Here is a 16,327-nt window from a genome sequence, read left to right as displayed (position 1 = left end):
CAATTTATTTTCTGGGCCGTCGTAACTTGGAACGGTCAGTAAACAAACGGTTGTCAGTCGAGGACTACCTGTGTATCCTTCCCTCCAGCCCCACCGCTATGGTTGATGGGACCTCCTTGCCTGATCCGGATCGTCTTCCTTTTTTTTATTGAAGAGTTTTACAGATACATTTTAAACATAAAAAACATAAAAACCCACCCCCACCCTATTTCCCCTCCCTCTCCCTCCCCCCCAACTTCCCAGAGCAAATACAGGGTATTGACTCTAACAATCTTAAACTATAATATGCAAACTAACTATAAGTCCTATCACACTTTAACTCTCCTTAAAAATAACTAAATAATAACAAATCTTCTAAATCTAATACTCATTCAAATGCTAAATGAAACTTTTTGGTCCCATATTTATTCTGGATATAATCAATCCATCTTCTCCATTCCAAAATATATCTTTGTTGCGAATGGTCTTTCAAATACGCTGAGATTTTTGCCATTTCTGCCAGATTCGAAATTTTTAAAGTCCATTCTTCTATAGTAGGCAAATCCTCCTTCTTCCAATATTGCGCAACCAAAAGTCTTGTTGCCGTTATTAAATTCAGCATCAATTTAGTTTCTATGGCAGTAGAGTCAATAGTAATACCCAGCAAAAATAATGGTGGAGAAAATTTTATCTTTTTCTTAAATATCTTCTGCATGTTCCACCAAATTTTAATCCACCATATGTGATAATACGTTGCATCATCACAACCACACCTCCAGCATTTAGGCTGATAATTTGGATACATAGATGCCAATTTCTTAGGATCTAAATGCCATCTATAAAACATCTTATAAAAATTCTCCCTTAAATTTTGTGCCTGTGTAAATTTTACATTTCTGACCCATATTGTTTCCCATCGTTATTGGATACTTCCTTTTTTCACTCCTTCCTTCCCTCATTTCCTTGCAAGCTTCCCTGTGGTCAGGATTGCTAGGTCTGAAGCCTGCCTAGAGAGGCTTCAAATGAAAAATGGAAGGTGGAGGATAAATCATCATCATCAACATCATCCATCGAAACTGCGCGATTATGGATGAAACGCGTAACAGTGATACCCATTGTCATCGGGGCACTGGGAACTATGTCCAAAAACTCTGCAAAACACATCAAGAAATTGCAGCTTCCTGCAATAACTCCAGCAAAGCTACCAAAAAAACTGTGCTACTCGGAACATCTTACATTTTAAGGAGATACCCGGTTGATACCTAGGATGCTGGCAGCAACCCGTGTCGACCATTACTGCCAGTCAATTTGAGTGTTCAGTTGATTGAGTTTCATGTTTTATGAATAAAAGTTTTATAATGATAATAATAGTTGGAAGGGACTTTGGAGGTCATCTAGTCCAACCCCCTGCTCAGGCAGGAAACCGTAGACCATTTCAGACAAAGGGCTGTCCAATCTCTTGTAAAAAAAAAAAAACTAAACTTCCACTGTTGGAGCATTTACCGCTTCTAGAGGCAGGTTGTTCCACTGGTTAATTGTTCTCACTGCCAGGAAGTTTCTCCTTAGTTCCAGGTTGCTTCTCTCCTTGGTTGGTTTCCATCCATTGCTTCTTGTCCTGCCTTCAGGCGCTTTGGAGAATAGCTTGACTGCCTCTTCTTTGGGGCAGCCCCTGAGATATTGGAAGGCTGCTATCATGTCCCCCCTTGTCCTTCTCTTCATTAAAGTAGACCTACCCAATTCCTGCAAACGTTCCTGATGTGTTTTAGCCTCCAGTCCCCCAATCATCTTTGTTGCTCTTCTCTGCACTCTTTCTAGAGCCTCAACATCTTTTTTACATCGTGGTGACCAAAACTGGATGCAAACCTGGATGAAACGGAGAGGGGTGACATTTGAGGATGGTCCTTTTTTTTCTTTCTTTTTTGCCTCTTTGCTTCTGGGGCTCCTCTCCTTCTCCTCTTTTCTCTTTCTTAAGACTCCGCCAATCCTATCTTTCTTCTGCCTAAGCCCTTTGGTAGTTCCCCCGTAATGACGTGGTCTCCTCGACGTCCCTTTCCCTCCCCCCCTTCCTGAAGCTTAGGAGCAAAGAATTTATGGAGCTGGAACTAGAATGTAGAGGACCTGGCTAAATATTGTGCTGAATATTAAGTTTTCAACCAGGTTTTGGGTTGCAGTTTGGGCACTCGCTCTCTAAAAGGTTCGCCATCATTGCTTTAGACGTTTCCAAGCGTCTTACCGAGTTGTTTTTTTTTAAATGCTATTTTATTTTAAAGGCAAAATAAAGGAGAGCAAAAATCGAAGGCTGAGTTCATCCCGGGGAGAATGGCATCTAACAAATTTCCGTTTACCTGCTGGCGGGCTTAAAAGACAGGATGAGGTTTTGAAAGCCACCCCACCCCACCCCCAGGCATGTCTTTCGGACAATGCTCCTTTAGGGCTTAGGAGCTCAAAGGAAAAGCTAGAAGATCTTGTATACCTCGCACTCAAGACGAGACGTAGCATGGGAATTTTATACTTTCCGGGGACGCTGTTGTGAAGAAAAAAAACAACAACTCTTGGATTGTGTTCTTTTCAGCTCTCCGAAAATGTCATCGAGCGGATGAAAGAGCCGTCTTCCCCCGGCGGAAGGTCCCAGAAGAAATTTGGGCCGGGCAACCAGGCCTCCATCGGTGGAGCAGCAGGTAGGTCTGTGTTATCCACAGGATCAGATGTGGCCCCTTTTGTGCGAATCGGAAATGATTTCTATTCAAGTGATTTAACACAGGTAGTCCTCGACTTACGATCTTTCTTCGTTTAGTGACCGTCGGAAGGTACGACGGAACTGGAAAAAGTGACTGAGGGCTCTTTTTCCCCGTTCTCAATCATTGCAAACCCCCACGTGATCAAAATTCAGAAGCTTGGAAACTGACTCGTACTTATGACGGTGGCCAGGTCCCGGGGTCACGTGATCCCCTTTTGTGACCTTCTTTCAAGCGAAGTCAGTGGGGAGAAGGCGGATTCGCTGAACAGCCCGGTGACTAACTTAACAACTGCAGGGATTCATTGAACGGCTGAGGCGAGAAGGGCTGTAAAATGGGGCAAAACTCAGTTAACAAGTGTCTTGCTTAGCAACAGGAATGTTGGGCTTAATTGTCATAAGTCGAGGACTGCCTGTAAAACATTGGTTGACGGGGTTATTATAAACAATGTAAGAATCATTTCTTTCTTTCTTTCTTTCTTTCTTTCTTTCTTTCTTTCTTTCTTTCTTTCTTTCTTTCTTTTTCTTTCTTCCTTCCTTCTTCCCTTCCCTTCCCTTCCCTTCCCTTCTTTCGTTCCTCTTTCTTTCTCTCTGTCTCTCTCTCTCTCTCTCTCACACACACACAAAATGAGCGTACTCAATCATTGTACGAAGCCTTTATGTGACCTGCTGGAATTTGCCCAAGGGTGTTGTGTGAACTCATCCGTTTGTGGGTTCGTCCAGTAGGTCATGCATGAGTCAACAAGCTTTTGGTTAGTGTTATCAAGGGCTAACTCATGGCTTGGCGGCCCGGCAAGGGGGAGAAGGGAAATCAGCCCGTGCAAGTAGAGAAGTGGGGCACACCTGCGTGCATACCACCCGGCGCTTGTGCACGCCGAGCTGCGCGGGTGTGCGCTGGCCTGCTGCTTGTGTAAGTTGAACTGCCTGTGTTCCGGCCAGCCGCTCGTACGGCCCGGTTCAGAACAAGCCACAATCCTGGGTTAATTGACTAACTCCTGAGACCTCATGACTTCACGTTCCTGGGTTTTTCAAACCAATTTAGGCCTAAATTGGGTGAAGAACCCGTCTGAATTATGGAGAAACAGGGAAGAGAAATCATGGAGCCGCTGCTTGGTTCTACTTTCAAAGTGGTCCCAGCAACGAATCCCCCGCCCTGCCTAGAATCACGAAGTCACATGAACAGAATCTTGCAAGTATTCCTTTCTCTTCCTCTCTTCTTCGGCTTTCCAGAAAGCTTCTGCAACGCTTCCCACATTTCTGGGGACGAGATAAGCTTTTCCATGCCAGTTGTCTAATTTGTGGGCATTCCTTCTGCCCCCCCCCCAAAGTTCATTCTCTCTTCCCTGGCGCTGATGGGCAGACGCATCTGTCACATTCTCGGTGAAGTGGGGGTGGGGGCAGCTCTGGCCATAGACAAAGCAGGTTTATTTTTAAGCTCCTTTCGCAGACATCCCTAAGTCACACCTGGCAAGTTCTCAATGCACTTGTCACGGCTGTTAAGGAGGAATTTGGGTCCAATCCACAAGGACCCGGCACCAGTGTCGATCTCGAGCAATAGAAACGGAAGTTACAAAACTTCTGCAACACATCTTTTTTTAAGTTTATTCGCCTCCGTTTGCGGGGACTTATACGACCTGTGGTCGTGTGATCAAAATTCAGCCACTTGGCAACCGGCTTGTGTTTATGACGGTTGCAATATCCTGGGGTCCTGCGATCCCCTTTTGCGACCTGACAGGCAAAGTCCCACGGAGAAACTAGAGTCACGTAACGACCGTCTTACTAATTTAACAACTGCAGTGATTCACTGAGTAACCATGGCAAGGGAAGTCATAAAATGGGGTGAAACTCGCTTAACAAACTTCTCACTTAGCAACGCAAATTTTGGGCTCCATTGCGGTCGTAAGTCAAGGACTACGTGTGTGTGTGTGTGTGTGTGTGTGTGTGTGTGTACAGTATATATATACATATACACGGCAGGGGAAAAAAAAGGAATCCTGCAAATTTACCAGATGGATAGCACAGGGAACAAAGCTGTTGCAGGATCGTCCAGTAGTTCTGCTATAAGTACTTCAAAACCTCCTCCCAGAGGGGAGCAACAGAAACCAATGGGGATGTGGGGTCTCTAACAATGCTTCAAACTCTAAGCACATACAAGCGCTTATAAGCACACATCCTGAATCACGGGAAGCGAGCTTCCTGTTATAATTGCTAAGCTTGTAAGCCGCCCTGAGTCTTCGGAGAAGGGCGGGATATAAATGGAATTAAAATAAATAATAAATAAATAAATAAATAAATAAATAAATAAATAAATAAATAATCTTCTCGGCTGTCCTCACCACTCTCCGTATGGACCTTCTTTTCTGAGGCTCTGCTCTTCACATAAAAAAAAAAAGTGATTTCTTCCAGGAATTACAGCAAGGATGGTGAAACCATGCAGACCGTGGTAATTGTTATCACCAATACATCGTAAACACCGCACTTCCCTTACCTATGATATTTTAATTACTTAACGATTATATCGGAGATGAAGATTTCATGCAATAATGCAAGCTCGTCATGCCGAGATCGGTGGTCAATAACGCTTCGAGTCTCTTGCCACGCGATCGGAAATGCAGTCCTCCTGATATGAAAGCCATATTAATTTTTGTCTGTCGGAAGGGTGGGTGTGAAGGGAAGGAATCTAGATAGCATAGAAAAAAAAAAGATAAGCTCAATATTGCTTGGCAAATGGTTGGAAGTTTGACGTGTAAACGGTGTTTGGCTTACAAACTCTGCATTCCAATTGAGACAGGCTGTATTCGGCTGACTTCAGGAAGAGAGAAATAAACCTAAGCCAGGTAGGTTACTGGGAGAGACCAGGGCACCAAGAGATTTAATTTTACATTCAGGTATTTATGAAGCAATACGGTGGTTGGGTAATGAAAAGTAAACAATAGCAAATAACAAATTATTTGTAAATAGCTCAAGTTACTTGTTACTTGCTGTTGTTTACTTTTCATTACCCAACCATCGTATTGCTTCATAAATACCTGAATGTAAAATTTAAAAAAAATAATAAAACTTGTATTAAAAAAAAGAGATTTAATTTTACAGGTGGTCCCCAACATAGGACAGTAATGGAGCCTACATACATACCAGTATGTCATAATGGTCCTAAACAGGTCAATCATGTCAGAGCATGCAAAGTCTTATTGTGCTGCCTTCAGGTGCTTCGGAGAATAGCTTAACTCCTTCTTTGGGGCAGCCCCTGAGATACTGGATTACTGCTATAAACAAGTATTGTTGTTGTGAGTTGCGAAGTCGTGTCCGACCCATTGCGACCCCATGGACAACGTTCCTCCAGGCCTTCCTGTCCTCCACCATCTTCTGGAGTCCATTTAGGCTCATGCCTCTTGCTTCAGTGACTCCATCCAGCCATCTCATTCTCTGTCGTCCCCTTCTTCTCTTGCCCTCCACCTTTCCCAGCATAAGGCTCTTCTCCAGTGAGTCCTTCCTTCTCATTAGGTGGCCAAAGGATTTGAGTTTCCAGTTCAGGATCTGGCCTTCTAAAGAGCAGTCAGGGTTGATCTCCTCTAAGACTGACCGGTTTGATCGCCTTGCAGTCCAAGGGACTCGCAGGAGTCTTCTCCAGCACCATAATTCAAAGGCCTCAATTCTTTGGCGCTCAGCCTTTCTTATGGTCTAACTTTCACTGCCATACATTGCAACTGGGAAGACCATGGCCTTGACTATACGCACTTTTGTTGGCAGGGTGATGTCTCTGCTTTTTAGTGTGCTGTCTAGATTTGCCATGGCTTTCCTCCCCAGGAGCAAGCGTCTTTTAATTTCTTGGCTGCAGTCCCCATCTGTGGTGATCTTGGAGCCCAGGAAAATAAAATCTGTCACTACCTCCATTTCTTCCCCATCTATTGGCCAGGAGTTGAGAGGGCCCGGATGCCACGATCTTGGTTTTCTTAATGTTTAGTTTCAACCCAACTTTTGCGCTCTCCTTCTTCACCCGCAATAAGCAAGTATAGCAAAAGGTTTAGCAAGAGGATCCAGGACACTTTTACCTATACAGTTAAGCTTCAAAACCTAGAGGCTGATATTCAATTTGCCTGGAAGGACTAGATGACCGCTGGCAGTCTCCTTCCAAGGCTACGATGTCGATTAGCCTCTGCGTGTTTTTTTTACATTTGCACTGGAAAGTTTACATCGTTTTTATGATTGGAATGGAAAAATTGGCTTGTTAAAAAAAAAAGTTTTCCGGCCTGCTTCTCTAATCCTCATATATCCAGTGGGCTCGGCGGGATATAGAGGTGGAACGTTCTGAGTAATGCAACAAAACCCCCAGTCAGCGAAATCTACATAGCCAATTGGATTGCACGATTTGCAATCTTTAGCAGCTTTCTTACGCCACTTGGTAAATGCTGGTAAAATGAATACAGCACTTAAAGCATGATTTAAAAAATAAAATCAAATCAAAAAGATTTAAAGGCTCTGCAAACGTCACGCTCTTAGCACAACTGAAATAATTTGGAATATTTTGGGGTGCATGCACGGGTAGGTATAAATGCGCCCATAAATACACAGGCACTCCAAGATATTCCTACGCAGGTGTGTTCGTGCTCACGCATGTATGTGTACACGGGAACATCTGTATGGAATTGTGGTTGCACTTTTTGACAAATGGTAGAGTTCGATGAATTCCCTAATCAACAGAAAGGATTAACTGGACATGAAGCGGCAGGCAGAGTTGCAGAAAGTTGTCTGGTTGAACTTGAAGTCTCATCCATTGAAGCATCCCATTTGATGTTTTGCCTTCAGCTGTGTAGCTGCTGCTTGGAACATCTGGAGCTGGCTACCTTGCCTGCCAGAGATATTAAAATGTTTGGATGTAGGAAAAAGTCAACTACTATGTATAGCTTGAATAGAATTAAAGTTAGAATTTAGAATAGAATAGAATAGAAAATATAGAATAGAATAGAAAAGAGAAGAAAATATGGAATGGAATAGAATAGAATAGAATAGAATAGAAAATTGGAATAGAATAGAATAGAATAGAAAATATGGAATTGAATAGAATAGAAAATAGAATCAAATAGAACAGAATAGAATAGAAAATAGAATCAAATAGAACAGAATAGAATAGAAAATAGAATAGAATAGAATAGAATTAGAACAAAGAATGGAATGGAATATAGAATAGAATAGAATAGAAAATATGGAATAGAATAGAAAATAATAGAATGGAATAGAATTGAATGAATAGAATAGAAAATATGGAATAGAATAGAAAATAATAGAATGGAATAGAATTGAATGAATAGAATAGAAAATATGGAATAGAATAGAAAATAGAATCAAATAGCATAGAATAGAAAATAGAAAACAGAATAGAAAACAGAATAGAATAGAATTAGAACAGAGAATGGAATGGAATATAGAATAGAATAGAATAGAGCTGGAAGGAGCCTTGGAGGTCTTCTAGTCCAGCAAAAGGTCGCAAAAGGGGATCACATGACTGAGATCTGCTATCTCTGATTCTTTTTAAGATTCCCACCCATCATTAGGAGAGAAAGAACAAAATACCTGAGTCGTAATTGTGCCCAAGCCATTTAGCCTTCTCCAACCGGGCCATTTCCAGATACGGTTGGCCTGCTAATTTACAGAATTTTGGGGCCAGTGGGAATAACAGACAAGCGTATCTGAATAGCCCCAGCTTAGCGACACCCTCAGAATACAGTTATAACATTTCAAGGGAAGTCTCCTTGTAATAAGGCTTTTAATATTCACGGAGGCTAGGCTCCTACAGTTGAGCACAGTTGCCATAGTTTCAAAGTACTGGTTTTTCATTTAAGAGGGCGGGATGGGTGAGAAGTAGCATATTATTAAAATAAATGTTGTTTTCATATAATAATGTAATAAAAAACCTCTTTGCTGATCCCTTCTCAATGTCTTTGGCACAGTGTTTGTCGGTGCAGAGGCCGCGATGCACCGAAATTGTGGGTTGTTGTTTTTTTTCTCTTTTAACCTCCTCCCTGTTGTGCAGATCTGAGTTCCTAGAAACACGGATCTTTTCTTTCTGTCCTTTTGTAAAACATCTTGCAAATCCACGCTGCTAAACAGAAATAACATACGGTATTAATTGTAGCTTCAGCAAGGCATTACTGGGGGGCGGGGTGGAGGGTTGGGTTGAAAATTACATCCCTGTGAGCTGTTTCTGGGCGGACATATTTTGGTCACCCTACTGTAAAAAAAAAAAAAGATGTTGAGACTCTGGAAAGAGGGCAGAGAAGAGCAACAAAGATGATCAGGGGTCCGGAGGCTAAACTGTATGACGAACGGCTGCAGGACTTGGGCTTGGCCAGTTTAAAGAAAAGAAGAAATATGGGAGAGATGATAGCAGCGTTCCAGTATTTGAGGGGCTGCCACAAAGAAGAGGGGGGGGGGTCACATTATTCTCCAAAGCACCAGAGGGCAGGATGAGAGAATGGAGGGAAACTGATCGAGGAGAGAAGCAACCTGGAATTAAGGAGAAACTTCCCGACAGTGAGGACAATTTATTTATTTATTTATTTATTTTATTACATTTATATACCGCCCTTTCCCGGAGAACTCAGGGCGGTTTACAGGGTAATTAAAAACCAACAATACAAAAGTTAAAACCAGTTTAAAAAGATTAAACTTAACCCTGTGCAAATAAAACCCCAGTTAAAATAAATTTCTCCTCAGCCTGGGCCCGAGAGCTCGAAGAGCCAGGTCTTCAGGCCCCGGCGGAATGAACGGAGGTCGGGGGCAGTCCTCAGCTCCACCGGCAGCTGGTTCCAGAGGGCAGGCGCCCCCACTGAGAAGGCCCTATCCCTGGGTGTCACCCGCCGGCAATCTCTTACCGGTGGGACCCTGAGCAGACCCTCCCTGTGGGAGCGCACTGGGCGAAGGGCACTTGATGCTGGTAGCAGCAATCAACCAGTGGAACAGCTTGCCACCAGAAATCGTGGGTGCTCCATCATTGGTGATTTTTAAGAAGAGGCGCTAGACAATCACTTGTTTGAGATGGTATAGGTTCTCCTGCTCGGGCAGGGGGCTGGACTAGAAGACCTCCAAGGTCCCTTCCAGCTCTATTCTACTTTAATTATTCTCCAAAGCGCCTGAGGGCAGGACAAGAAGAAACGGATGAGAAGCAACCTAGAACTAAGGAGGAATTCCCTGACAGTGAGAACAATTCACCGGTGGAACAACCTGCCTCCAGAAGTTGTGGGTGCTCCAACAGTGGAGGCTTTTAAGAAGAGACTGGGACAGCCATTTGTCTGGAATGGTATGGGGGTCTCCTGCTTGAGCAGGGGGCTGGACTAGAAGACCTCCAAGGTCCCTTGCAACTCTGTTATTCTGCTATTGATAGTGATGTTTTTGTTCCTCATCTCCCGAGTCGGACTGTATCCTGGGAACTGTAGAAGCTGCTGGAGTTCAGGTGAGGATCACTGGTCTGGGCAGTCTTAAGAACCAAGCCGTTTGAAGTACCTAAGAAGATCCAGAACACAGGTAGCCCTCAACTTAACAACCATTCAGTTTCGTGACCATTCAAAGCTACAACAGCACAGGAAAAAGTCACAACCAGTGGTGGGATTCAAATATGCGAGCAACCGGTTCTCTGCGTGGATGCCACTTCCGGAAGTCCGTCCTGGGCCTGGGTAACCGAAAATTAGCTACCGGTTCTGCTGAACCGGTGCGAACCGGCTGAATCCCACCACAGGAAGGAAGGGATGGAGGGAAGGAGGGAGGGAGGGAGGGAGGAGTGGTGGGATTCAAATATGTCAACAATCAGTTCTGTGCGTGGATGCCACTTCCGGAAGTCTGTTCTGGGCCTGGGCAACAAAAAATTAGCTACCGGTTCTGCCGAAGTGGTGCAAACTGGCTGAATCCCACCACAGACAGGAAGGAAGGAACGAAGGAAGGAAGGAGGGAGGGAGGGAGGGAGGAGTGGTGGGATTCAAATATGTCAACAACCGGTTCTGTGCGTGGATGCCACTTCCGGAAGTCCGTTCTGGGCCTGGGCAACAAAAAATTAGCTACCGGTTCTGCCAAAGTGGTGCGAAGCGGCTGAATCCCACCACTGCTTATGACCCTTTTTGTCACGACAGTTGCAACATTCCCAACAGGGTGACGTGATCAAAATTCGGACACTCGGCAACTGGCCAGCATTCATGGAGCGTCGCAGGGTCCCGCGATCCCCTTTGGCGATCCCCTTCTGACAAGCAAAGCCGGATTCACCGAACAGGGGTCCGAATGAACCAGAAGGATCCGTTGGCACAAATCCCGGCTTGCCAACCACGAGTTGAGTCGACGCCCTTCCAGCGAGCCGAAAGCGAGCCGACGACACGATACGGGAACCTGGCAGGAGCATTTACTCTCTTTAATGGCCAACACCAACAATGAATGTCAGCGGGCCGGGATCCGAAACATGGCTGGGGCGACAGGAGACCATAAATACCGGCTTGCTCGGAATCCCCCCGAGGTTGCAGGAGTCCAAAAAGTTATTATTTATTATTTTGTTTTACTACCACTCTTCCTTCGAAGAGGACTTCGGGGACCCGCTTCCTTCTTAGTTGGGCCTAAGGGAGCCGTTCGTTCTCCGAAGCTCTCGGAGAGGACTGGGTAATGTTCGGTAAACCAAAGAGTAATGGTTTTCTTTCTTCTCGAAAAAGAAAAATGGAAAAATCCATGCTGCGGGGAATAAGAGTGGAGTCTTTGGGGGGGGGGAAGGAGAGAGAAAAGAGGGAGGGGGGAGAGGGAGAGAGGAGAGAGGGAAGGAGAGGGAGGAAGAGAGGGAGGGAGGGAGAGAGAGAAAAGAGGAGAGGGAGGGGGAGAGAGAAAAGAGAAGAGGAAGGGAAAGGGAGAGAGAAGAGGGAGAAAAAAGAAGAAGGGAAAGAAAAGGGGAGGGAGGGAGGGAGAGAGAAAAGAAGAGGGAGGGAAAGGGAGAGATAGGGTGATTGAAAGAGGGAGGGAGAGAAGAGGGAGGGAGGGAAAAAAGAAGGGGAAGAGAGAGAGAAAAGAGGGAGGGAAAGGGAGAGATAGGGAGGGAGAGAGAAAAAGAGAGAGAAGAGAGGGAGAGAAGAGGAAGGGAAAGAAGAGAGGGAGGGAGGGAGAGAAGAGGAAGGGAAAGAAGAGAGGGAGGGAGGGAGAGAGAAAAGGAGAAGGGAAAGGGAGGGAGATTGAAAGAGGGAGAGAAAGAGAGGGAGGGGGAGAGAAAAGAGAAGAGAGGGAGGGAGGGAAAAGAAGAGAGGAAGGGAAAGAGAAAGGGGAGGGAGGGAAAGGGAGAGATAGGGAGGGAGAGAGAAAAAGGGAGAGAGAGAGAAGAGAGGGAGGGAGGGAGAGAACAGAAGAGGAAGGGAAAGGGAGAAAGGGAGGGAGGGAGAGAGAAAAAAGGGAGAGAGAGAGAGAGAGAGAGAGAGAGAGAGAGAGAGAGAGAGAGAGAGAGAGCGTGTATAGCTAGTTCGAGCTTTGAACACGAGGTTAGAAGGCAAAGTCACCCAGCAAAGCTTCCTTGTAATATTTAGTTTAATGTGGTGTCATCACATCACTTTGGGTTAATTATCTTGATGGTTCTGGCAACTTGGCTGGTGGAGAAAGCTAGGTGGTTTTTTGTTTTTTTTAACCCTAACCACGCACTTGAAAGGCTGACTTTTTTTATTATTGTTTTAAAGTCAGTTTGCCTGTCCATTTTAAAGGCTAATTGCTAAATAGGAGGCAAAAACCCGTCACCAGATGAAGCCGTCTGGGGCCGGCTTTTAAAAATAGGAAACGAATGGAAGGGATTTTAAGAAAGAAAAAAGAAAGAAAGAAAGAACCAGCTGCTGAAAGAGGAGCGCGAATAAACGGAGCTGAAGGTTACGTTTGTTTTTTCTTCCCCTTTTTTCCTTCAAAAGTTGAGGTGGAGAGAGGAATCTTCGTTTGAATGCAAGAAGGGAGTCCTCCACTTATGACCGGTCACTGACTGGTCCAAGTTGTTGTGAAAACCCCCCCTCCGCTAGATCCCCCCCCTCCCGAAAGCCGGAGAAAGTTATTTCCAGCCAGAAGAGGCCGTTGCAACGTCCCACCTAACTAAAGGGAAGCGAAATGGCTTGCAACAGAATCTCTCCACCCCGCCTTTCCTTTGGAGCCCCATGAACAGTGGCAAGGAAGAGACAAATGCTGCTAATAAGTCGGCTGTTATTTGCACCCGAACGAATCCGGCTGCGTTATTAAGCTCTTTGTTTCGAAAGGGGCCGTATTTGCCAAGTGCTTCCCGACACTGGAAAGGGAGCAGCTGAGTTATCAAATTACAAGCCCCGCGTTTGAAGCATTAATCTATTAATTGCTCTGATTAACGGATTAATTAAAAACAGATTTAAGATGTAAGATATGTGTGTGTATATATGTATATGTGTGTGTGTGTGTGTGTGTAAGGGACGCGGTGGCTCAGTGGGTTAGGACGCTGAGCTTGTCGATCAGAAGGTCGGCAGTTTGGCGGGTCGAATCCCGAGTGCCGCGTAGCAGAGTGAGCGCCTGTTACCCGTCCCAGCTTCTGCCAACCTAGCAGTTCGAAAGCACGTAAAAAATGCAAGTAGAAAAATAGGGACCACTCCGGTGGGAAGGTAACAGCGTTCCGTGCGCCTTTGGCGTCTAGTCATGCCGGCCACGTGACCATGGAGACGTCCTCGGACAAGCGCTGGCTCTTCGGCTTTGAAACGGAGATGAGCACCGGCCCCTAGAGTCGGAAACGACTAGCACGCATGTGCGGGGGAAACTTTACCTTATAAGTATATGTATGTGTGCGTATATGTGTGTGTGTGTGTGTGTGTATGTATGTATGTATGTATGTATGTATGTATGTATGTATGTAGTTTTCTGGTGAAAGGGGGCCTGATTGCTTGCTTGCTTTTCATGGGGCTGGTCTAAAATCTCCACAAGGAGGACTTGAGCAGACGCACACCTGGAAAACTTTGGCTTTGCGTAAAATAACCAGACCGAAGGAAAGTAATTTTAATACTTTTGAAAGCAGAAATCATCTCGTATTTTGTGCTCGGTCCCTTTTCCCACTTGCCAAATTCTGCCACAGTTTAATCGGACTAGTTTAATGGGCCCAGTGCTCTTCAACATCTTCATCAACGATTTGGACCAGGGGATAGATGGGCAACTCGTCAAATTTGCAGACGACACCAAGCCAGCAGGAATAGCCAATACTCCAGAAGTTACAGGCTTAAGATTCAGGAGGATCTGGACAGACTCGAACACTGGGCACTATCTAACAAAATGAAATTCAATGGTGAAAAAAGTAAGGTTCTACATTTAGGCAGGAAAAATCAAATGCACAGGTATAGTATAGGTGGTACCTTGCTCAATAGTAGCAACTGTGAGAGGGATCTCGGAGTCCTAGGGAACAATTCCTTAAATGTGAGCCAGCCGTGTGCTGCAGCTGCCAAAAAAAGCCAACACAGTGCTAGGCTGCATCAACAGGAGGATAGAATCAAGATCACGTGAAGTGTTAATACCACTTTACAACGCCTTGGTAAGGCCACACTTGGAATCCGGCATCGAGTTTTGGTCACCACGATGTCAAAAAGATGTTGAGACTCTAGAAAGAGTGCAGAGAAGAGCAACAAAGATGGTTAAGGGACTGGAGGCTAAAACATATCAGGAACGGTTGCTGGAATTGCGAATGTCTAGTTTAATGAAAAGAAGAACTAGGGCAGGGGGGACATGATAGCTGTGCTACAGTATCTCAGGGCTGCCCCAAAGAAGAGGGAGTCAAGCTATTCTCCAAAGCGCCTGAAGGCGGGACGAGAAACAATGGATGGAAACCAATCAAGGAGAGAAGCAACCTGGAACTAAGGAGAAACTTCCTGACAGTCAGAACAATTAATCAGTGGAACAACCTGCCTCCAGAAGCTGTGAATGCTCCAACACTGGAAGTTTTTAAGAAGAGACTGGACAGCCATTGGTCTGAAATGTATAGGGTTTCCTGCCTGAGCAGGGGGTTGCACTAGATGACCTCCAAGGTCCCATCCAACTCTGTTATTGTTGTTGTTATTATGACTATGATCCATACTAAAGTCCTTCAAAGATTTTTCCCCCCACTCAGATTTTCTGATCTTGGGATGGGGAGACTGAGAATGCAGACATTTGTAAATATGGGATTTAGACTCTTAGAATGGAGGAGGAATAGTGAATAGGCCTGTATTTCTGCTACATCTTTCCAGGCCGTCCTTGACTTACAACAGTTTGTTTAGTGACTGTTCAAAGTTACAACGGCCCTCAAAAAAGTGACTTATGACTTATGACCATGCGGCATCCCCACGGTCCTGTGATCAAAATTCAGACGTTTGGCAACTGGCTCATTCTTACGGCCGTCACAGTTTGTCCTCGGGGTGTGTGTGTCACGTGGTCCCCTTTTACGACCTTCGGACAAGCGAAATCAGTGGGGAAGCCAGATGGACTTAACAACTATGTTGCTAGTTTAACAACTACAGTGATCTCACTTAACAACAGTGGCGAGAAAGTTCGTAAAAATGGGGCAAAACACACAACTTTTTAACAACTGTGTTGCTTAGCGATGGAAATTTGGTCTCAGTTGTGGGCGTAAGCCGAGGATTTAACTGGCTGTTCTACACTTAGACCAGGGGTCTTCAAACTTGCCCTATTATGACTTGTGAACTTCAACTCCCAGAATTCCTCAGCCAGCCTCCATTTTGTTTGTTAGATTTAAGACAGGGGTCTTCAGACTTGGCCCTGTTGTGACTTGTGGACTTCAACTCCCAGAATTCCTCAGCCAGCCTCCATTTTGTTTGTTAGATTTAAGACATGGGTCTTCAGACTAGGCCCTTTTATGACTTGTGACTTCAACTCCCAGAATTCCTCAGCCAGCCTCCATTTTGTTTGTTAGATTTAAGACATGGGTCTTCAGACTAGGCCCTTTTATGACTTGTGGACTTCAACTCCAGAATTCCTCAGCCAGCCTCCATTTTGTTTGTTAGATTTAAGACAGGGGTCTTCAGACTAGGCCCCTTTATGACTTGTGGACTTCAACTCCCAGAATTCCTCAGCCAGCCTCCATTTTGTTTGTTAGATTTAAGACAGGGGTCTTCAGACTAGGCCCTTTTATGACTTGAGGACTTCAACTCCAGAATTCCTCAGCCAGCCTCCATTTTGTTTGGTAGATTTAAGACATGGGGTCTTCAGACTAGGCCCTTTTATGATTTGTGGACTTCTACTCCCCAGAACTTCCGGAATCAAAGTCTCATTGAATTTCGTGGAGTTCATTTTATCCCACCCTACGAATGTCTTAATAGCTGGCTGTTCAACAGCCCAGTGATGTGCTTTCATTGGAAATATTCTTCTCCTTGTCTCTTCGTATGACGGAATTGCATGTGATGCGTAATTGGAAATAAATATTAAGGGCTCCTAAGTCCCAGCTTCTCCTGCTCAATGTTAGGAATAATTTCAGCAAGGCAAACAGGGAATAAAATGGCTCCCAGTAAATTATTCCTATTGTCAGACTAAATAGGCTCATAAGGTGGTTTTCTTTTGAAAAGAATAGATTATTTTTGGGGGGGGGAAAGAGAGAACTGCGTGGCTTTGCACTCGGTTACTTTATCC

The 16,327-nt window shown here is 44.8% G+C and overlaps 1 protein-coding gene across 2 annotated transcripts in view; it reads left to right on the top strand.

Annotated features, from left to right (window-relative positions):
- The window catches only part of CHCHD3 (coiled-coil-helix-coiled-coil-helix domain containing 3), a 109,787-nt gene that overhangs the window by 1,814 nt on the left and 91,646 nt on the right, over positions 1 to 16,327 (top strand). For both annotated transcript variants that reach the window (XM_083366175.1, XM_083366176.1), the window contains exon 2: positions 2,552 to 2,657. In XM_083366175.1, the coding sequence (XP_083222301.1) occupies positions 2,552 to 2,657 (106 nt within the window). The remainder of the gene's footprint in view (positions 1 to 2,551; positions 2,658 to 16,327) is intronic.

The sequence above is a fragment of the Vipera ursinii genome, assembly GCF_947247035.1.
Source record: "Vipera ursinii genome assembly, chromosome: 6".
Taxonomy (NCBI): Eukaryota; Metazoa; Chordata; class Lepidosauria; order Squamata; family Viperidae; genus Vipera; species Vipera ursinii.
This window is presented reverse-complemented; position numbering and strand designations above follow the sequence as displayed.